The 24,432-nt window shown below is 37.6% G+C and overlaps 1 protein-coding gene across 1 annotated transcript in view; it reads right to left on the reverse strand.

Moving 5' to 3' along the window:
* Window positions 1-3,016: 3,016 nt before the first annotated feature.
* The window catches only part of ZC2HC1A (zinc finger, C2HC-type containing 1A), a 45,036-nt gene continuing 23,620 nt past the window's right edge, over window positions 3,017-24,432 (reverse strand). The window contains exons 8-10 of the mRNA XM_014532899.1: window positions 23,011-23,127; window positions 19,385-19,492; window positions 3,017-3,960 (exon numbers count right to left, since the gene is read on the reverse strand). Of these exons, the coding sequence (XP_014388385.1) occupies window positions 3,795-3,960; window positions 19,385-19,492; window positions 23,011-23,127 (391 nt within the window). The 3' untranslated portion in view covers window positions 3,017-3,794. The remainder of the gene's footprint in view (window positions 3,961-19,384; window positions 19,493-23,010; window positions 23,128-24,432) is intronic.

Here is a 24,432-nt window from a genome sequence, read left to right on the forward strand (position 1 = left end):
ACACGCATCCTTTCCACGGCCACTTGCCTTTCCCTCCGAAGGTGGTTAGTACAGCTCTCGCTCACAGCCCTCCGGTCTCCTCCCAAGCAGTGGGACAGGGAAGAAAAACAGAAAATGGAATGGTCGGCTGTCTAACTTGTGATAAGAAAGCTGCATTTTCAACACTTCTGCAATATTTCGTTCTTGCTTTTACAATATAGAAAATTCTATGAAAATAAATCCTTGTTTGTCCCAAGTTGTAGTTGTCTGTATATCTATCAACTTCTCCAAATAAATGATCAACTTTAGGACAGAAATTAATCACATCTTATTTCTCTTAATACTTCATAGAAGGAAGACCATATATAACATATTTTAAGTGTATATGAAGCTTTAGTTTTGTGCATGTTACGTTAGGCTAAGCGTTTTTACCTCCTATTTAAATTGATGTCACTGTCACATGTTAAAGTTTGGCCAGATGATTGGAAAAAAGGCCTTATTTTAAAGATTTTAAGTGCTGTACAACTAACATAAAATATTAAAGTAATAGAACAAGGAATATTTGGTAATGTGCATGAGTAATACATTAGAGATATAAAATTGCTAACAAAATTTAAGGTAAATATTAAATACTTCTATCAATTATAAGCACGCTGGTGCCCAAAATGAGCTAGACTAGGTTTCTAAGAAATCAACAGATGGGTTATGAAATCCAAAAACCTCTCTCTTACAAATCTCTGTAATTCCATGCTCCCCATCCCCACTCAGATATTCATGCCTATGTTGCTGAGGAGCTTTTAAAATAATGGAGGGCTGGTAAGATTAGCCTAAAGCACCCCCTAGTGGCAAAATAAAAACCAATCCACATACAGTTTTACAGCCAAGCAAAACTATGTAATCAATGAGTATCGACAGTAACATTTAACTGAAAAAAAAAAAAAAGTTGTGAGACTAAAAATGGGTGTGGCTATCATTAACTCCGTTTTAATGACTGTCCACTGCCCTAATAAATAATGCAGACAGTTGGAAAATCAGCCTATCTTCTATCTCAGTACTAAAAATATACCTAACCATATAAAATACCTACACCTGCAATGCAAATAGACAGGAGTTCTGTCATATTTTTCATTCCCTGAGCCTCTCTACTCATGGTAACAATATCCACTTCTAGCCTACAGAAAACTGAGTACAAATTAAACATGTCTAATCTGATGTTTTCACTGGAGGTAACTCCTGTTATAATTTTAAGCATGATGGTCTAAATTACTTAGACTCTAAGTAAGTATTCATCACAGATGAATACGTTTGCCATTCAATTGTGTGTTACCTAATTAGAAATACTCAATGTGTTTTAACCTGGACTTCACTAAATGTTTTCAATTGCTAGATTTTATTGGCTACGAAGAGAATGTTTCAATGCCTTAATCTGTGACAAACCTTTAAGGTCAAAAACACTTCAATAAAATAGTAATAATTTCTTTGACAGCTGATGGCACACAAAAATCTGCTCATTTTTAAAACTCTGCATTTTGACTTCAAAGATTTTCTTTGTTTCTTTGTCTTCCTATCTTTCTACCTATGTCTGGCTAAAAGATAAGACATCAATGAAAACCAACTAGCAATTTTTTTGCTTCATGTCTTTATTGAATAGGTGCAAAAATGAAAACTTATTTGTAATAAAACCCATAGAATGAACAGGAGACAACAGCAATTATAATAATCTTATTTTTCAAGCTAATAACTTTAAAAATAATGTGTAAGAAATTTTTATGTTTTAATTTAAGCTTACAATCTTTTAAATTCTACCACACTGGCAAATGCTTGTGAAAATAAATAAAAATAAATGATGCATAGATCTAGGAAAATTTCTTAAAAACCAAACTAATGCATGACAAATCAATGTGAAAATGATATATGCAAGTAATATAAAAATGTATTTAAATATTGTCATAACATGTTTCATAATTCATGAAACTCTTTTGACCAACATAACTGAATAAAGACAACCAGAAATAAATTAATAAAAATTCAGGGTTAAAACTCTAATGTAAGTAAAATGACAATTCCCATTACATTAAGTTTATACCCCCTGCCTGAATGAAAAGAACAACTTATGAATAAAATTATAAAGTATAAGCATAAATAAATTTCAGGAAACTGTATAAGCCACGAATTTCTACATTGATCCTTATAGTTTAACAGAATCAAAAACAATAAGCTAGGAACTGCCTATAAAAGATTTGCTTATATATTTATAATAGAGTTGTTAGGCTTGATTCAACAGAAATTACTACTGAATCACTGAATATGGATACACAAGCAAAGAGATTTACTACTACATACTATGCTACACTGAGTGTGACAATGATTACATGATGTATTTTAGCCAAAGTAAAGAAGGATAATTAAATTTTTGTGAATGCTTAATTACATAAGTCAGGTATGCATTAAAGCAATGCATTTTCAGTGGCTTTTATTGTGATGTGAATGGTATTTCAACATGAAAAACTAAAAAGAAAATGTGAGTAGGAAAAATTAGATATTCTCTTAACCTACTCATAACTACATCTAACTATACTTCAAGAGACTAAAATTCAAATTCTTTTACCTGCATGCCCTCCACTGATAATTATTACCAAAATTATTACTTATTTGGTGAGGTGGTTTGTTTTAAAATCCACTAAAGTAATTTATTCTACATTCCGATGCATAGAAATAAACATGAATTTGAAGAAAATTTTTGCATCTCTTATTAATTACATTTTCAAACTTTGCAAAAATTAAGCAGTAAATTAAAACTATTCCATAGCCCTAGCCAGTTTAGCGCAGTGGATAGAGCCTCAACCTGTGGACTGAAGGGTCCCAGGTTCAATTCCAGTCAAGGGCACATGCTTCAGATGCAGGCTGCTGGCCCTGGTTGGGGTGTGCAGGAGGCAACCAACCAATGTGTCTCTCACATCAGTGTTTCTGTCTCTTCCCTCTCCCTTTCATTCCCTTAAAAAAAAAATCAATGGAAAAATGGGTGAGGATTAAAACATAATAATTAAAAATAATAATAAAACTACTCATTAGACATTAGGTTATAGAAAAGAAAGAAAAGAACTGAAATTTGAAGATGCAGACACAGAGGTAAAAATTTCAGTTATAACTAGAATAAGATTTGTATTTTTAGCCTGTGTCTCCAAAAAGGAAATTGCATAATTACATTTTGAGAGAATGAGTAAAAATATTTAAATTATATCATCATACACTGAGTAAAGGGTAACACAGAACTTATTTTTTCTTTTAAAAAAATTTTATAAAATTGTTGAAGAGAACTGCAAAATGACCTCACATAACTAATTGCAACTAAAAATATTCTCAATTCCAAGCATCCCATCCAACTATAGTGGATACGTCTGAAAATAGGCACCAATAATAAAATGTTTATTCTGATTTTTTGCTCAAAGTAATGATCATCCTAAAGCTTGAAGGGCTACACACTAGAGTTCGAGGATTTGTACAGTATACTTAATGCGTTTTAACAACAACAGAAGAGTAATATCTAAGTTAATGATTCCACTTGAAATCATTTTCCAACAGATGAGTATTTTCTTGACTGGCACAGTTTGGAATAATAGGCATTTATTATATACAGTATATGTACACATATATACACACACACCACACACATTATATAGCAAGGGGATTATGTTCCAAAAATTGCTGGAAAAAAGTGTATCAATTTTAGCACAAAATAACTAGAGGAAGTGCTCTGGCTGGAAGCAGTAACAGTCATCAAACTCTGGACTTCGCTCTTTCGTTTGGGATTTTGTTCACAGAACTATTCTTCGAATGCCACATTCACAGCAAAACTTGGCCCATTCCACAGGGTACTTAGTCCCACACTCATGGCAGAATTTGGGTAAGTGTCCAGAGGAACTTCCTTCAAAGCCTTTCATGTTTCCACCATTGAGTGAAGATACGTAGTCGCCATCTGGCCTGGGAAGTACAGAAAAAAGTTCACATCAGCTGTTCTCAACCCCCATAACTCTTGGAAACAGGGCTAACATTAAGCACGACTAAAAACTTGCTTCATCTCACTTCCAGTTCAGATTAAGAAAACACTCTTGTTTCTCTTAATTTATCTTTTTTAGAATTACAGATTTATTTGAATTATGTATCTGAGGTATCCCATTTGCCAGACAGCGTAAGTTTGTTTTTGGAACTCTACTTCCTTTCTGATCTACTCTCTGAAAAACAATCTCATCTCTGAAGAAACATACTTTGTTGTGAATTTTATTACTAACAATAAAGGCTTTAGTCTTTGGAATGCACCCAGCTGTTATTTAATGATGCATGGAAAAGAATAAAACTGTAATTTGACCTTTCTTCTGCTTTTTGCCTTTACATTTCAAAATCTGTATAATCACAATGTCAAGTTTTTATTTCCTTCCTATCTTCTTACATTTTTTTTTATTTTTCAGTTACATTTAACATACAATAATATATTAGTTTCATGTGCACAACATAGTGGTTAGACATTTATGTAATTAATGTAAGTCTACTACCCATCTGACACCATAATTATTACATTACTAGAGGCCCGGTGCATGAAAATTCATTGACTGGGGAGGGGAGAGCCCTCATCCCAGCCTGCCCCCTCTCACAGTTCAGGAGCCCTAAGGGGATATCCTACTGACGGCTTAGGCCTACTCCCCGCGGGGACCGGGCCTAAGACGTAGTCTGGCCTGCCTCTGCGGGAGGCAACCAGGCCGATCAGGAGAAGGCACCACCCCCAGCCTGCCCTCAGCCTTTGCAGCCACCGTGGCTTTGTCCGGAAGGACGTCCAGAAGGACATCCGGAAGGACGTTTGGCTGTCCGGTCTAATTAGTGTATTATGCTTTTATTATTATAGATTATTGACTACATTCTCTATGCTGTATTTTACATCCCTGACTGCTATCTTTACTAAAGTTACTTTCTCCTTTTCCCTCTCTCTTTCTCATCCTATCTACTCTCTTCAATTAAATAAGGATAGCAGGGTTCTAAATTTGCAATGTGAAATGTTCTGTTTTAGTAATATCAGTTCACAGGAATATATACATTAAATACAATTTCCTGCTTTCATATCATCTTCTTAATCTTAATCTGATCAGTGCCCAGGAAGTAATTATTTTAGTTCTCTCACTCACTGTTGTTACTGCCTTTTGAAGAGTTTTGTGTCCCAAGCCCTGTATATATGTGGTGTAGGCACTTAAACATAATTGATTAATGTTCTTGAATCAAGGAGTTTTGCTGCTTTTGGAAAACTCTAGCATCCATTTAGGATGGTTTGAAATGGGTAGTTATGGCCATAGTGCAGCTCAGATTTTTTTTCCTTTTTTTTACTGTTGACAGTATTACAGACAGATGTTCCCTACTTACCCCCTCAGCCCCCTCTACCAAACACCCGTCCCACCCCAGGCCTACTGTATGTGTCCACTGACTATGCATACATACATATATGTTCTCTGGTTATTTCTTCCCAGTCCCCCTCACTACCCTCTCCTCTGAGATCTATCAGTCAGTTCCATGCATCCTTGTCTCTGGACTTACTTTGTTCATTGATTCCACAAATAAGTGGGATCATGTGATACTTCTCTGTCCCTGATTGACTTAATTTACTTAGCATAATACTTTCCAGGTTGCTCCATGCTGTCATAAAGGGTAAAAGATCCTTTTTTCTTTACAGCTGCATAGTATTCCATGATGTGTATGTACCACAGCTTTTTTATCCACTCATCTGCTGATGGGCACTTGGGCTGTTTACAGATCTTAGCTATCTATATATATAAAACCCTAATATGCAAATAGACCAAACGGTGGAACAACTGAACAACCGGTCGATATTACATGCGCTGAACACCAGGGGTGTGTGCACGCAACATGGCAGGCGTCAGCCATGGTGGGATGGTGGAGCAGGTGAATGGGGATGCCAGACCAAGGCGAAGCACCAGTCACTGTCATAGAGGCGAGCCTCTGGTAGTTACTGAAAATTCTTTGCTCCTGTGCACCACGGTCCCGCCTGGCACTCACACCTGCTGCTGGTGCCGGCCCCGCTTGCACCCACTGCCAGCACTAGAGCCGCCGCTCGCACCCTCTGCTGGCGCCCGGCGCTGGCCCCAATCACTTGGCACTGTCAGCGGGTGCGAGTGGTGGCTGCTGGCCCCTATCGCCCCTGAGGGCTTCTCCACCTCCCCCTGCTCCTGAGGGGCGATCGGGACAGCAGCTGCTGCTTGTACCCACTGCTGGCACCGACCCCAATTGCTCCATGCCATCAGTGGGTATGAGAGGGACTGGCGCCGTCAGCACGTGGGAGTGGCAGCAGTGAGAGCAGGGCTGCCAGCAGACAAGGGATCGGGGGCTGTGGTGGGAGGTTCCGGGCAGCGGCACAGAGGTTGGGTCAAGAACTGCCCCTGTGCCCACCGCAGCCTTGCGGTCCACAGTTCAAAGTGCACGAATTTGTGCACTGGGCCCCTAGTTGTAAATAAAGCTGCTATGATCATAGGGGTGCATGTATTCTTTCTGATTGGTGTTTTGGGTTTCTTAGAATATATTCCCAGAAGTGGGATTGCTAGGTCAAATGGTAGTTACATTTTTAACTTTTTTGAGGAAACTCCAAATTGTTTTCCACAGAGGCTGCACCAGTCTGCATTACAACCAGCAGTATATTAGGGTTCCTTTCCCTCCACATTCTCACCAGCACTTGATGTTTGTTGATTTATTGATGGTAGCCATTCTGGCAGGTGTGAGGTGATACCACAGTGTACTTTTAATTGACATCTCTCTGATAAATAGTGACACTGAGCATTTTTTCACAAGTCTATTGGCCAATGGTATGTCCTCACTGGAGAAGTGTATATTCCAGTCCTTTGAATTTTTAAAAAAATATATGTTTATTGATTTCAGAGAGGAAGGGAGAGAGACAGAGACAAAAACATCAGTGACAAGAGAGAATCATTGATCTGTTGCCTCCTGCAGGAGGAGAATTTAAGAGAGCTTTGGGACAACATGAAATGAAACAATGTCCGCATAATAGGGGTGCCAGAAGGAGAAGAAGCTGAGAAAGGAATAGAAAACCTGTTTGAAGATATAAAGACAGAAAACTTCCCTGACTTGGGGAAGAAAAAGTCACAAAAGTCCAAGAAACAGAGCCCCAATAAAGATGAATCCAAAAAGACCTACACCAAGACACATCATAATTAAATTGGCAAATGTAAAAGAGAAAGAAAGAATATTAAAGGCTGCATGAGAGGGACAGAAAGTTACCTACAAGAGATCTCCCATTAGACTATCAACTAATTTCTCAACAGAAACATATCAGGCCAGAAGGGAATGGAATGAAGTATACAAAGTGATGAAAAGTAAGGGACTGAATCCAAGACTACTCTATCCAGCAAGGCTATCATTCAAAATTGAAGGTGAAATCAGGAGCTAGACAGACAAAAAAGATTAAGAGAGTTTATTATCACCAAATTAGCAATACAAGGAATGCTAAAGGGACTGTTGTAAAAAGAATAGAAAGAGAAGAAGAAACACAGGCATAAAGAAAAAAAAAATGGCAACAAACAAGTACCTATCCTTTATAATAAAAAGCTAATATGCAAATCGACTGAAGCAGAACGGCCAGTCACTATGACGCACATTGACCACCAGAGGGCAGACGCTCAACACAGGAGCTGCCCCTTGGTGGTCAGTGCGCTCCCACAGGGAGAGGGCCACTCAGCCAGAAGCTGGGCTCATGGCTGGCAAATGCAGTGGTGGTGGTGGAAGCCTCTCCCGCCTCCACTGCAGTACTAAGGAGGTCTGACTGACAGCTTAGACCCGCTAGGGAGCAGGCCTAAGCCGTCAGTCGGACATCCCCTGAGGAGTCCTGGACTGCGAGAGGGCGCAGGATGGGCTGAGGGACCCCCCCCCACTCAAGTGCAGAAATTTCATGCACTGGGCCTCTAGTCAATAATAACCGTAAATGTAAATAGATTAAATGCTCCAATCAAAACACATAGGGTAGCTGAATTGATAAGAAAATATGACCCATATATATGCTGTCTACAAGACACACACCTTAGAGCAAAGGACACACACAAACTAAAACTGAAAGGATGGAAAAAATTTTCCATGCTAATGAAAATGAAAAAAAGCTGGGGTAGCAGTACTTATATCTGACAAAATAGACCTCAAAGTGAAGGCCAAAGCAGGAGATAAGGAAGGCCACTTCATACTACTAAATGGATCAATACAACAAGAGGCTATAACTCTGGTACACATATATGCACCAAATATAGAAGCATCTAAATATATTAAAAAAAACTTCTGGAGGCTATCAAGGGAGAGATTGATAGCAATACAATCATAGCAGGGGACTTTAATACCCCACTGACATCACTGGATAAATCTTCTAGACAAAAATCAATAAGGAAACAGCAATCCTAAGTGACACTCTAATTGGATCTAATTGATATCTTCAGAACATTCCACCCCAAAGCTACAAAATATACATTCTTCTCAAGTGCACATGGGACAATTTCAAAGATATACCACATGATAGAACACAAGCTAAATCTCTACAAATTCAAGAAGATTGAATAATATCAAGCATCTTCTCAGACCACAATGGCATGAAATTAGAAATCAGCTACAATAAAAATGCTCAAAAACAATCAAACACATGGAGGCTAAATAGCATGCTATTAAACAATGAATGGGTTGCCAAAGAGATCAAAGAAGAAATAAAAGACACCCTAGAGACAAATGCAAATGAACACACAACAATCCAAAACCCATGGGACACAGTGAAAGCAGTCATGAGAGAGAAGTTTATAACACTACAGGCCAACCTAAAAAACAAAACAAGAAAAACTGGTAATAAGTTATCTAACACTACAACTTAAGGAATTAGAAAGAGAACAACAAGAAAAGACTAGATAAATAGAAGGAAGGAAATAATAAAGACCAGTAAGGAAATAAATGACACAGACACCAAAAAAATAATACAAGAGATTAATAAACCAAGAGCTGGTTCTTGGAAAGGATTAATAAGATTCATGAACCTCTAGCCAAACTCACCAGAAAACAGAGAGAGAGGACTCAACTAAACAAAATCAGAAACATAAGAGGTGAAGTAACAACTGACCCCACATAAATACAAAGGATATTAAAATACTATGAATGACTTCATTCCAATAAATAGACAAAATGGACATATTACTAGAAAACTACCACCTTCCAAAACTCAATCAGGAAGAATCAGAAAACTTGAATAGGCTGATAATTACTAATGAAATTGAAGCAGTAATCAAAAACCTCCCAGCAAACAAAAGCCCTGGTCCAGATGGATTCACAGGGGAGTTTTACCAAATATTCAAAGAAGAACTAACACCTATCCTCCTCCAACTATTCAAAAAAATTCCAAGAAGAAGGAACACTCTTGCTATGAGGCCAGCATTACCCTAATGCCAAAATAAGATAAATACATGACAAAGAAATAGAACTACAGGGCAATATCCCTGATGAACACAGACACTAAAATCCTCAACAAAATATTCTCAAATTGGATCCAACAATACATTAAAAAGATCATACAGCAGGCTTGGCTCAGTGGATAGAGCATCAGCCTGCCGACTGAAGGGTGCCAGGTTCGATTCCGGCCAAGGGCACATGCCTGGGTTGCAGGCTCAATCCCCAGTAGGGGGTGTGCAGGAGGCAGCCGATCAATGATTCTCTCTCATCATTGATGTTTCTAGCTCTCTCTTCTTTTCCCTTCCTCTTTGAAATCAATAAAGAAATACATATTTTAAAAATAAATTAAAATAAGATAAAAAGATCATACATCATGACCAAGTGGAATATATTCCGGGGATGCAAAGCTGACACAATATTTGCAAATCAATAACTATGATACAGCACATAAGACAACTACAGACTACAAAACAGACTACAAGACAAAAATCATAGATCGCCCTAACCGGTTTGGCTCAGGGGATAGAGCGTCGGCCTGTAGACTGAAGAGTCCCAGGTTCGATTCCGGTCAAGGGCATGTACCTTGGTTGCAGGCATATCCCCAGTAGGGGATGTGCAGGAGGCAGCTGATCAATGTTTCTCTCTCATCGATGTTTCTAACTCTCTATCCCTCTCCCTTCCTCTCTGTAAAAAATCAATAAAATATATTTTTAAAAAATCATAGATCATATAAATTGATGCAGAAAAAGCATTCGAAAAATTCCAACACAAGACTTTTTTATAAAAAGTCTCAGCAAAGTGGGAATACAGGGATCATACTTCAACATAATAAAGGCCACATGACAAACCTACAGAAAACATTATACTTCATGGGCAAAAACTAAAATCATTTCCCCTAAGAACAGGAACAAGACAGGGATGCTCTCTTTCACGAGTCTTGTTCAACATAGTACTAGAAGTCCTGGCCATAGCGATCAGACAAGAAGAAGAAACAAAAGGCATCTAAATTGGAAAGGAGGAAGTACAACTCTCATTATTCACAGATGACATGGTACTGTAAATAGAAAACCCTAAAGACTCCATCAAAAAACTACTAGATTTAATAAATGAAGTTGGAAACATAGCAGGACACAAAATTAATACTCCAAAATCCATACCATTTTCATATACCACTAGAGGCCCAGTGCATGAAATTCGTACATGGGTAGGGTCCCTAGGCCTGGCCAGCGATCAGGGCCAATCTGTGGAGTGACGGGTGGGACGATCGGGGGACCCCACTAGCACCTACTTTGGCTGTCCTGGGGCCTGTGGGCTGGGGGCAGCTTCTGCGTTGAGCGGCGTCTGCCCGGTGGTCAGTGCACATCATAGCGACCGATCGTTCCACTGGTCATTCCATCGTTTGGTCAATTTGCATATTAGGCTTTTATTATATAGGATTAGTGAACTCTCAGAAAGAGAAATTTTTTTTTAAATTCTATTTACCATTGCAACAAAAAAATTAAGATACTTAGGAATAAACTTAGCTAAGAAGGTAGAAGACCTGTACTCCAAAAACTACAGGACGATAGAGAAAGATATAAACAAATGGAAGAATATACCATGTTCATGGATGAATAGAATCAACATCATTAAAATGTCCGTATTACCCAAAGCAATTTACAGATTCAATGCAATCTCTATTAAAATACCAACAGCATATTTCACAGACCTCGAATAAACACTCCAAAAATTTATATGGAACCAAAAAAGACCCCGAATAGTCACAGCAATCTTGAGAAAGAAGAACAAAGTTGGAGGAATCACAATACCAGATATCAAGTTATACTACAAAGCTATTGTGCTCAAAACAGCCTAGTACTGACACAAAAACAGACATATAGATCAGTGGAACAGAACAAAGAATGCAGAAATCTACCAAGCCACTATACTCAATTAATATTTGATGAAGAAGGCAAGAGCATACTTTGGAGTAGAGACAGTGTCTTCAAGAAATGGTGTTGGGGAAATTGGACAGGTACATGTAAAAAAATGAAACTAGACCAGGGGTGGGCAAACTTTTTGACTCGAGGGCCACAATGGGTTCTTAAACTGGACCGGAGGGCCGGAACAAAAGCATGGATGGAGTGTTGGTGTGAACTAATATAAATTCAAAGTAAACATCATTACATAAAAGGGTACGGTCTTTTTTTTTTTTTTAGTTTTATTCATTTCAAACGGGCCGGATCCAGCCTGCGGGCCGTAGTTTGCCCAGGGCTGAACTAGACCATCAACTTACACCATACACAAAAATAAACTTAAAATGGATAAAAAGACTTAAATGTAAGACATGAAACCATAAAAGTCCTCGAAGAAACCATAGGCAACAAAATCTCAGACATCTCTAGTAGCACTCTGGAAAACAGCATGGGCTTTCCTCAAAAAACTAAAAATGGAACTCCCATTTGACCCAGTGATCACACTTCTAGGAATATATCCTAAGAAACCCGAAACACTCATCAGAAAGAATATATGCACCCCTATGTTCATAGCAACACAATTTACAATAGCTAAGATTTGGAAACAGCCTAAGCGCCCATCAGCAGATGAGAGGATAAAAAAACTTTGGTACATTTACACAATGGAATTCTACACAGCAATAAAAGAGAAAACTCTTACCATTTGCAACAGCATGGATGGACCTGGAGAGTATTATGCTGAACAAAATAAGCCAGTCAGAGAAAGATAAATATCACATGATCTCACTCATATGTGGAATCTAATGAACCAAACAAACTGATGATCAAAAATAGACCCAGAGACATAGAAGCATGAACATACTTTGAACCTTAGAGGGAAGGTAGGAAAGGGTGGGTAGGTGGGAAGAGATCAACCAATGAACTTGTATGCATATATACATAACCCATGGACACAGACAATGAGGTGGTAAGGGCCTAGTGGGGAGGACTGGAGCAGGCTGGAATAGGTTAATGGGGGGGAAGGAGGAGGACCTATGTAATATTTTCAACAATAAAGATTTAAAAAATAATAACATATATTTTTATTGATTTCAGAGAGGAAGGGAGAGGGAGAGGGAGATAGAAACATCAATGATGAGAGAGAATCATTGATTGGCTGCCTCCTGCATGCCCCACACTGGGGATTGAGCAAGCAACCCAGGCATGTGCCCTGACCAGGAATTGAACCATGACCTCCTGTTTCATAGGTCAACACTCAATCACTGAGCCATGCTGGCATGACAGTCCATTGAATTTTTTAATTGGTTGTTTGCCTTCCTGGTGTTGAGTTGTATAAATTTTTTATAAATTTTGAAAATTAACTCCTTATCAGCTGTATCATTGGCAAAAATGTTCACTCATACAGTGGGTTCCCTTTTCTTTTTGTTGATGGTTTCTTTTGCTGTGCAGAAGCTATTTAGTTTGACACAGTCCCATCTATATATATAAAAGCCAAAGCGACCGAACGACTGAACAACCCGTCAACCAGTCGCTATGATGGGCACCGACAACCAGGGGGCAGACACTCAATGCAGGAGCTGCCCCCTGGTGGTCATTGCACTTCCACAGTGGGAGTGCCGCTCAGCAAGCTTACCAAGCAGTGGCGGCAACAGGTGCAGCAGGGCAGGGAAGAGTGGAGTGGCGCGGGCTCCTCCCGGCAGCCTGCCGCTTCGAGCGCTACTTTGGGTAGTATGGACACTTTAATGATGTTTATTCTTCCTATTCATGAACACAGTATATGCTTCCACTTGTTTGTATCTTCCTCTATTTCTTTTTTCAGTACAGGTCTTTTACCTCCTTAAGTTTATTCCTAGGTATCTTTTTGTTGTTGTTGCAATGGTATATGGAATTGTTTAGTTTCCCTTTCTGAGAGTTCATTATTGATGTATAAAAATGTCATCAATTTCTGGATGTTAATTTTGTATCCTGCTGCTTTGCCAAATTCATTTATCAAACCTAGTAGTTTTTTGGTGGAGTCTTTAAAGTGTTCTATGTACAATATATTTCTATGTATGAATAATGACATAATAATAGTTCCTCCTTTCCAATTTGGATGCCTTTTATTTTTTCTTCTTGTCATATTGCTATGGCTAGGAATTCCAGTACTATATTGTATAGGAGTGATGAAAATGAACATTCCTGTCTTTTTCCCAGTCTTAAGGGAAATACTTTTAGTTTCTGCCCATTGAAAATGATGTTGCCCAACCAGCATGCTCAGTGGTTGAGCATCAACCTATGAAACAGGAGGTCACGGTTCAATTCCCTGGTCAGGGCACATACCCTGGTTGCAGCTCAATCCCCAGTAGGGTATGTGTAGGAGGCAGTTGATCAATGATTCTCTCTCATCACTGATGTTTCTATCTCTCTCTCCCTTTTCTCTCTGAAATCAATAAAAATATATTTTTTAAAAAAACTTCTAAGACATTAAAGAAAATGATGTTGGCTGTATGTTTATCATATATGGCCTTTATTATGTTGAGCTATGATCCCTAAATTCCCAATTTACTGAGTTTTTATCATAAATGGGTACTGAATTTTGTCCAATGCTTTTTCTGTATCTATGATCATGTGACTGTTATCCTTCATTTGTTTATGTGATCTATCACATTAATTGATTTGTGAATATTGTACCAGCCATGCATCCCCAGGATAAACCCTACTTGGTCATGATTTATGATCTTTTTAATATACTGCTGGATCCTATTTGCTAATATTTTGTTAAGGGTTTTAGCATCTGTGTTCATCAGGGATATTAGCCTGGTAATTTTCTTTCTTTGTAGTGCCTTTATCTGGTTTGGGAATTAAAATAATGTTGGCATCATAAACAAAAGCTTGGAAGTCTTCCTTCCTCTTGAATTTTTTGGAGTAGTTTGAGGAAATAGGTGCTAGTTCTTTGAATGTTTGGTAAAACTTGTCTGTGAAGCCATCCGGTTTAGGACTTTTGTTTGCTAGGAGTTTTTTTTATTGTTACTGCTTCAATTTCATTAGTTGTCTACTTAGGTTTTCTGATCCTTCCTGATTTATAGAAGATTGTATGTTTTGAGGAATTTGTACATTTTGTTTAGACTGTACAGTTTGTTGGCATATAGTTGTTCATAGTATTTTCTTAAAATTCTTTGTATTTCTGTGATGTCAGTAGTTACTTTGCCTCTCTCATTTCTGATTTTATTTATTTGGGTCCTCTCTCATTGTTTCTTGATGAGACTGGCTAAAGATTCACCAATCTTGTTTACCTTTTCAATGAACCAGCACTTGGTTTCATTGATCTATTTTATTGTAGGATTTTTTTTTTTTAGTTTCTGTATCATCTATTTCTGCTCTGATATTTATTATTTCCTCCACTTACTCTGGGCTTTTCTTGTTCTTTTTCTAATTATTTTTTTAATTATAGGATAAGATTGTTTATGGGAGATGTTTCTTGAGGTAGTCCTGTAATGCTATGAACTTCCCTCTCAGGACTACTTTCCCTGTGTCCCATAGATTTTGAGTTGTTGTATGCTCATTTTCATTTGTTTCCAAGAACTTTTTTATTTCTTCCTTGAACTCATTGGTAACCCATTCATTGTTTAATACCATGCTATTTAGCTTCCATGTGTTTGAATGTTTTTACTATAGTGATTTGTAGTTTCATGCCATTGTGACCCAAGAAGATACTTGATATGATTTCAATCTTCTTGGACTTGTTGAGACTTATTTTGTGTCCTATCATGTGGTCTATCTTTGAGAATGTTCCATGTGCACTTGAGAAGAATGAATATTCTGTTGCTTTGTAAATATCAATTAATTCCATCTTATCTAGTGCATAGTTTAAAGTCAGTTTCTTTATTGATTTTTTGTCTGAAAGATCTCTCCTGTGGGGTGTTAAAGTGACTGAATTGCTATCAATCTCTCCTAAGAGTCCTTCAAGAGGTTTTTTTAATGTATTTAGGTGCTCCTATATTGGGTGTATATATGTTTATAAGGGTTATATCCTGTTGTTGGATTGTATTATGTAGTTTCCTTTAGTATTATGTAGTGCCTTTCATTGTCTCTCAATAGAGCCTTTATTTTAAAGTCTATTATCCTATATAATAAAAACATAGTATGCAAATTGTCCCTTCGACCAGGAGGTCATCCGAGAGTTTGACCAAGGGGCGGGGCTTGCCGGGGGAAGGGAGGGAGGCCCCAGCTGGTGGTGGCGGTGGCAGCAGGCGAAGGCAGCAGGGGAAGGGCGGGAGTACCCGGCCGGCCACCAGCAGCCGCTAGGGACCCTACCAGTGCACTATTTTCATGCACTGGGCCTCTAGTGTTAGATATATAAGTATTGCTACCCCAGCTTCTTTTTTTAATTTCCATTTGCATAAAAAGTTTTTTATCCCTTCACTTTCATTCTGTGTAACTCTTTTGTTCTGAGGTGGGTCTCTTGTAGACAGTATATCTATAGGTTATGTTTTATCAATTCAGCCACCCTATGTCTTTTGGGGTACTTAACCTGTTTACATTTATGGTTATTATCAATAGCTACTTATTTATTGCCATTTTTATTCCTCATGCCTATGTACCTCTCTCTATCCCCACCCCTTTCCCTCCAGACCTTCTCCTCTATCCCCTCCTCCTCCTTCTTCCAGCAATCCCTTTAACAGTTCTTGAAATGCTGGTTTGGTGGTAATAAATTTTAGCTTTTTTGGGGAGGAGGCGAGGGAGGTTAGGAAGATCTTTATTTCACCTTTAATTTTGAATGATAGCCATTGTGGATAGAGTAGTTTTGGTTTCAGATCCTTGCTTCTCATTACTTTGAATACCTTATGACATTCCTTTCTCACATATAATATTTCTGTTGAGAAATCAGCTGACAACCTAATGTAAAGTCCTTATAGATAACTATCTCTTGCTGCCCTTAAGATTTCTCTCTTTGTCTTAACGTTTGCCATTTTAATTATGATGTGTCTTGTTGTGGGTCTCTGTGTGCTTTGGAACCTGTGTGGCTTTTACCTTCACCAGGTTCCACTAGTTTTCTGTCATTATTTCTTCTATCCCTTGTTCACTTTCTTTACTCTCTCTGGTTACCCCTAAGATGTGAGTGCTACATTTCATGTTGTCTTAAAGTTCCCATAAACTATCCTTGTGCGTTTTAATTATTTTTTTCTTTTTGCTGCTGATTGTTTTTCCTACCTTGTCTTCTAATTCACTGATTTAATCCTCCAAGTCCTTCAACTTGTTGTTTATTCTTTCCAGTGTATTTTTATTTCAGCTACGTCATTCTTCATTTCCAACTGGTTGTTTTTCATGGTTTCTATGTCCTTTTCCATGTTGTTGAGTATTCTTAAAACCATTACTTTGAACTCTTTCTAATAAATTGCTTGCCTCCATTTCATTTAGCTCTTTTCCTGGAGATTCCTACTATTCTTTCGTTTGGGGCCTGTTTCTTTGTTTCCCCATTTTTGCTGTTTCTTTGTGTTTGTTTCCATGCATTAAAGACTACTGCTATGATTCACAGTCCTGGTGAGATTTTGCTCTGATGCTGTCCAAATCTGGCCTCTTGGTGTTCCAGTCCAGGGCCTCCCAGAAGGTTCTGCGGTGCAAGTTAATGCCAGTCGCTGTCCCTTCCTGGCCCTCAGCAATCTGACTGAAGCCTGGCAGGATGGAGCCCCAAGTAGTCCCATGGGCGGAGGCTCCATAGCCCAGAGGCTGGGTCTGCATCCGGTCTCACACCTTGAATGTCTCTGTTCACAGCTGCTCTCCCTTCCCCCATAGAACTGGTGTCTGTGGGGTATCCTGGACCTGGCCAGGGTGGTTTAAACACACTTGCATTGGGGTTGGTGCCCACAGTCTGTAGGGTGGGGCAGATACCTCCTCTCCTTCCAAGGACTGCACTGGCTGAACTCACCCGGGAGACAGGGTTACAATACCTCATCTATGCCTGGCTCCCTGGCACCCCCTCCCCGCCATACCAAGTAGGAGGGCATAGAATAAAATCAACCCAGCTCGGCACTCCAATCTTTCAGCACATCCAGCCCCCACTGGTTGGGGACTCCACCCATGTTCCTACCAGGCCAAATGTCCAAGTCCTCTGTGCCATCAGACAGCCATAGCCATAGAGGTGCAGAATCCAGGATGGGGAACACCCAGTTGTTTTGCAGGTGGCGGGAGGGTGACTGCCTGTCAGCTTGAGTTGGGCTAGATCAATTCTCTTTCCCACACCACACTGTCCAGCCCTCTTCTGGCTCTCTCCCCAAAGTTCTTCCAGAGAATAAAGGGCTCCTCAGATTCACTTCCGGGTGTACCAATCAGACCCCTCTGCTGGCCCAGGTCTTTGCCACATGGTCCTTCCCACAGACACAGATCTAAGTGGACTTCCCAGGCTGGTGTCATAACAAAGAAATCACTCTTTGTCTGGGATGGTGCGGTGTGAAATTCCCAGGTAGACTGAATCCCCACTGATTCCCACTGCCTGATGCTACACAGGCTCCCCTTCCCTTCTCTGTTGCTCTGGATTGAGGAATCCCTTCCTGGGGCTGAGACCCCACACTCCCAGGGGCCGGAGGCTCCAAAGCTACACTTTTCCTAAGGCTTCCCTGCCATGCAGGTGCACAAGTTGGCTCACCCTCTATGTGTCTCCTGTCCTTTCTCCACATTCCCTGCCTACAATACTTCAGATCATCTACACTTCAGCTGATTTTCAAGCTGAACACTCTGCAGTTTATCCACAAATCCAGTGTGGGGTTTGGAACAAGTGGATGAAGCCTCCAGCTACTCTGCAGCATCTGAGAATCCCGATCTCTTTTAGTAAATATTGAAATTTTAAATGTTTTCTTTGGCATTGTATTTGTCCCAAGATAATGTCTTTGAATCTATCTTCTAATTCACTTCTCTCTTCCTTCGCTGTGACTTATCTACAATTTAAACCATCTTTTGAGTCTAATTTTTTTCCTCATGTTGAGTTCTATTTAGTTCTTTTGCATAGATGTTCAGTATGTGACAGTATATTGTCATTGTTAATGATTCCAATGCCCTCTCTTATTTCTTTTTTTTTAAATTTTGTTTTATTGCTTAAAATATTACAAAGAGTAGTACATATTTACATACTTTAAGCAGACTTATTTTATAAGTCAATGGTTGATGATTTCACTATTTTAAGTAATAAGTACTTATACTTATTAATTTTTTCCTCACTGGTGACTGATTGCTAGTTTGTACAATTTGGAATTTCTCTGTATGTCTTGTAAGTCAGAACTGTGTGCTTATGTTTGTTTACCTGTGAGAACCAGAAAGCCTGGGTAAAGAGCATTTCATACCAGATAATTTGCCTTTGCTTTTACAGGCTCTGAGCTACTAAACCAAACTAAGTTATTTTTCTAGTTAAGAATTTCTTAGAACTTCCTTTATATTTTTGTCCCTGTTTTTGTAAAAGCTAAGTACCTTCCTCTTATGGTACCTTTATGTACCTTGCCTTAAAATTTTTTGGAATAAGTAGGGATGTCTATAAAAAAATATCTATAATTGAGACAAAGAAAATATCTATAATTGGGACAGATTAGAAAGGGAAGTAGATGAATAATCACAACCTCAGCGGAGGAGTTTAAATGTATTAAAATGCTGCTGAAAATTACAACAGCAGTGGTTTAAAGAGTCTATTATTCACTTTGTGGAGATAAAAATAACCATGTTGCAGTTAAAAACGAAGACATAAAAAACACAAATTAATCCAGTGGAACCAAACAAACTATTCTTCAACATTTATAACAATAATTCTAACTACAAAGTATAGGTCAATATTATTTATGTCCAAACTATTTCTTTAGAATACAAATTAAAAGCCAGATTAAATAAAAAACAAAGGAAAAAAATCAGATTTTCTATCAAAGCCTGGTACATATTTTTGTATATGGTCCTTGGAAAACTACACATTTCATTTTTTATTCTGGTTATTAAAATACCAGGGCTAAACATACCTGGCTATGTAATTCTCACCATATGTTTTTCTCTTGCTTGTAAGGACACCTGAGGCAGGATTTCGTGCCAAACTAGGTGGTGTGGAATTTCGAGGTTTGATGTTAGCGCTAGAAAGGGGAAAAGGTGGCAATGAAACAGTATTGAATAATAATCACTTACTTCTCAAATTGCTATTTGTATGATTAGAAAAATAATTAGAAACTGTAGACAGGTTAAGTAAAAGATTAAAATTCAAATAATTATTTTTAAATAGAAAACAATAGTAGTTAAAACTAAAGATAAGCCAAAGCATTTTGCATTTACTAACATTCTCTTGATGGTATATAAAATCAATTAAAATATGTATATATACTTTACATGAAATGTTTAAGTTAATCATTCTGAAAATCTTCAAGTTATCTACAGTTTAATATCGACATTTCCCTCAAAATAAAGATGTGGTTTGTTAAATGCCTACAAATAATTTTTAAATAATATGTTAAGCATATGAGATGTGATAAAAAAAAAAGCTACCCACTTTAAACATTAGCTAGCTATTTTAAAATGTAATATTCAATATATGAAAATCTGTTGTGAGGAATATCAACTCAAATAAATGGGTTAATACAATTTTCCCTTTAAAAACTTAATTTCACTAACTACACAGTCTGGGCTATCACTATCAGTAGTGGGAAAGTTTTGGTGAGGACATCCCTGATTCCCTTTCTGAGACTTCAGGAATCCAAGGAAAATAAGGTGGTCGTATGACAGTTAATGGTGAAAGGACAGATTCTGAGATGCAGATGAATCTGCATTCAAATCCCAACTGCTACAACCAACTCTGTTAAGGTGGTCAACCTCTCGGAGACCAAAATCCCTAATTTATAAAATAGGACCATCCTCACTTATCTTATAGGATGTTACATGATTTAAATTGCAACTTATATGAGCATTTAGCAATGCTGCTGCTGATAATACTATTATTATTACTATGGCTATTGCTGCTACTACAAATTCACATTTACGCAATGGTGCGTACTATATTTGGTATTGCCATATTTCTAATTATCTTCTTATAAATAAGCTTATTTATATATACCTTACATATAAACTTATTTAATCCTCAGAATACCCCTATAATGTAGGTAGAATTAATAACTGCACTTTACAAATGTGACGAAGAGTGGCTAAGTAACTTACCAAAGTGGCACGGCCAAGTGCATTGCTGAAGTAGTGGCTAGATGTTCAGTAAAGTATTAGTTTCTGCCCCCTCTTTAGAGATTTACTCGAATCTTTTCATTTCAGAGATAAGCAATGTTGTGATTTATAAACAAGCAAAATGCTTTCCAAATTTCCTTTACATAGAAAGTTCTTAAACTTTGGCTAAAATTCTTCTTTGTCTACTTATACAGTAAAGTTGAATAGAATTTCCTAAAATTTCAAATAGCTACCATGAAAATAATGTAGGCAACACATCTACTATTTCTCAAATAACACTATATGCTAAATATGATACATATGTAACTTTAATATTCACAAAAATTTCCAAAGATATTATTCCCATTTTAAAATTAAAGAAACTCATAGGCAGAGAGATTAAATAATTTGCACAATGATTACATGATTAACTTGAATTTAGGTTTTACAAACCTTATGTTTAATATGCAATGCTATCATTCAGGGAGAGGCTGCTTTGAATAGTTACTTTAAATTATTTCTAAACTTCAACAAAAATCATCTTTCACCTTGGTACATAGATGACATCAAATGGCCTTCAAATAGTCACTGCAAGTCCATCTATGAGGTGTATTCTACTCTGCTATTAGATAGCCCCTCTAAGGATGTTGCAGAACTGCAACTGTGACTTTTTAGGAATTTAATTTCTAAAAAATAATTGCCAATAAATGGCAATTCCTCCAGTTGAAAGTCATAAGAGAAACAGAAAGGACTCATTTCTTATATTTTGGCTCTAGAAATAAGTCTTGTTAGAAATTCTATCACTTCCATACAATGTATGCATAAGATATACAGGTAATACAAATACAACCATGTGCGCGCACGCGCGCGCACACACACACACACAATTTCACCATATCAATAATTTACAGTTGTTTTAATAATTAGGAAAAAATAAGATTATAAATAATAGCCGCCATATTAAATGCCGATCACGTATTTTGGCAACATCTTCTAAAAGGCAGAATCTGAATGTTAAGAACCATTCTTAGATTCTGGGAAGAACTATCTTCATCAGCACTTGACACATGTTGCCCAGCCTCACATGGTCGAATCTTCCCACTATATACAGTTCCAGCAGTTATGAAAGAAGGTTTAATTTTGGAATTGCACTTAATCTAGCTTACTGCTAGTCAGTGTTTCTTTTAGATCTGCTTCAGACAGCAGTAGTACAAAGAAAACTGGCTTAGGGCACAGCCCAGCCTCAATGGTCGAATCTTCCCACTATATACAGTTCCAGCAGTTATGAAAGGTTTAATTTTGGAATTGCACTTAATCTAGCTTACTGCTAGTCAGTGTTTCTTTTAGATCTGCTTCAGACAGCAGTAGTACAAAGAAAACTGGCTTAGGGCACAGATTCTTCCTTCTAGGATTTATCATTAACTGCTTAAAAATAACTCAGGGCTGCTGGCTGCTAATATCTTCAAGACATGCTCCATCTTTATTTAATTGTATATCTAAATTTACTACTTTTCATACATGGTAAGAGAATATACGATAGTAGACCTTGGTTTAAAAGTTACCTAAGTGAACTCTAATAACATATTTTTCACCTTTAATAAGTAACTTAATTTATTAGGCCCTAATTTCATAATGTTAAAATGAGAGGGCTAGACCTGTATTGGAGCCCACACTAGTAACCCTTGAAGTCTCACGTGAAAGAGTTCCAAAGTGGCTTTCACATCCTTTTCCTGTTTTACATGGAATTCATAACCATCTAACAAAAAGATTGAGGTCCCTACATGAAATGTTTTCTAAAATCGTTTTTTCGGGCCTTAGCTGGTTTGGCTCAGTGGATAGAGCATCTGTCTGTGGACTGAAGGGTCCTGGGTTCGATTCCAGTCAAGGGCACATGCCTGGTTGCAGGCTCGATCCCCAGTAGAGGGCGTGCAGGAGGCAGCTGATCAATGATTCTCTCTCATTGTTGATGTTTCTATCTCTCTCTCCCTCTCCATTCCTCTCTGAAATCAATAAAATATATTTTAAAAATAAAGTAATAGAATTGTTTTTTCTGCCTTTTTATATCAATTCATCATCAACTTAACTAAAAGATAATCTAGTAATATATTATATACATGGCATAATATTCCCTATATTCTTCTTTTCAAAAATATTACTCCTACAAAAAAAATAACAATTATTGAAGGTGACTGCTTTTCCAGCCTCTAAAAATTAAAATTGAATGGAATAAAATGTATGCTCTAAAAATAGCTTTAGAACAATAGAAATGTTCACCAAAAATCAAGCCGTTTTAAGTCCTAAAAGATTATTTAGCACTTTGTGGCTTAAAAATCATTAAAGTAAGATTTTTTTTTAAGTATAGGTATGTACAAGTTTATAGTATTCAGTATATAAAGCTTTTAAGGAAATATCTGAAATAGATTAACCAAACTGAGTTACAAATACTTACTTGTAAATGGGTAATAACTCATGTCTTTTGATGGCACTGTCTGATTTTGTGTCACTGCCATACAACCTTTGCACATGTCTTCCAGTTCGAAGTGGAGGGCCTAACTTGTCCATTTTACTATTAAAATATATAAAGGTGTACCCATAAGGAGATTGCTATGTTTGTTTCTTTATATAAATTTTTTTAAAGGCATTATTCTGGTTCATCAGAAATCCAACCCCCAAGCTCTTAGTTATCTGACTGCCAGGTAAGGATTAATGTGACATCTTCAGATAGATCACACAATGTCCATTAGTAGATATAAAAATTCTGACCATGCAGGTCACCTTGCCAGTTTTGATGACGAGCCAAAGAAATGCCACATTGGTGCACAGCAGGGCAATGAAATTAATGAAGACGCTTAAGACAACAACTGTTTTAAGTAAAATTTGTGAAGTTAGATGGGAACTGAAAGTTATTATTCTAATAAATAAGACAGATCTGATGCTTATTTTTATGGAGCTCCCAAATAATCTCACTTTTTACCTTCCCTAAATTCATAGAACCTTTCTCTTGTTTTCTTCTTTATTATTTTATTTTATCATTTCCCCTGCATTTAAAAATTACAAATATAAACTAAAAAATCAAATAAGTATGCATATCTTTATCCAATTTGACTTTCTAACAAAGAATGACTATTTTAGAAATTTAGCCAGAGAAAAGTAAAAATGATCCTATGTGAAAACAGTGGGTAGCCATTGAAAAATCACATGTGAAAACGTAAAGTGGCCTGGCCAATGTGGCTTTGTGGTTGAGCATCGACCTATGACCCGGGAGATCACAGATCGATCCCCAGTAGGAGGCGGCCGATCAATGATTGTCTCTCATCAATGATGTTCCTATCTCTCTCTTCCTTCCTTAAATAAATATATATTCTTTAAAAAGAAGAAAGTAGCCACGCCAGAGTGTAAAGGATCCCCATCTAGAGGGCAGTAGAGGAATTGCTGGTTTGTAAATATTTCATTGTTTACATCAACCAAATAACCAAATCGTGTACTATCACCAACCAATATGCATCATCATAGGGAACAGGGGAAATTAAATTATGAAATTAGGAGAACTACCTTAAAAGCCCACTGAATAACACCTCACTGCTTATAAACTTAAAAGTATACTCTTTTTAAGGAATGCTTGTTTGCTCATTCATTCTTCCATATATTCACTGACAGTACAAATCCTGAGCACCTATATGTGTCAGGCACTGTGCTACATTCTGGGGATATCATGGTAAGTAAGAGAGATTTGATGCTTGTTCTTATGGAGTTTCATGTCTAAAAAAAAGAATCTCTTCATTTTTCTAGATTATAAGGGTCTCTAAGGAGGGACAGATTTCATCCATTTTTATGTTCTTTTACTATCCTGTACATGGCAGGCATTTTGTTG

The sequence above is a fragment of the Myotis brandtii genome, unplaced genomic scaffold (genome assembly GCF_000412655.1).
Source record: "Myotis brandtii unplaced genomic scaffold, ASM41265v1 scaffold922, whole genome shotgun sequence".
In the NCBI taxonomy this organism is placed as follows: domain Eukaryota; kingdom Metazoa; phylum Chordata; class Mammalia; order Chiroptera; family Vespertilionidae; genus Myotis; species Myotis brandtii.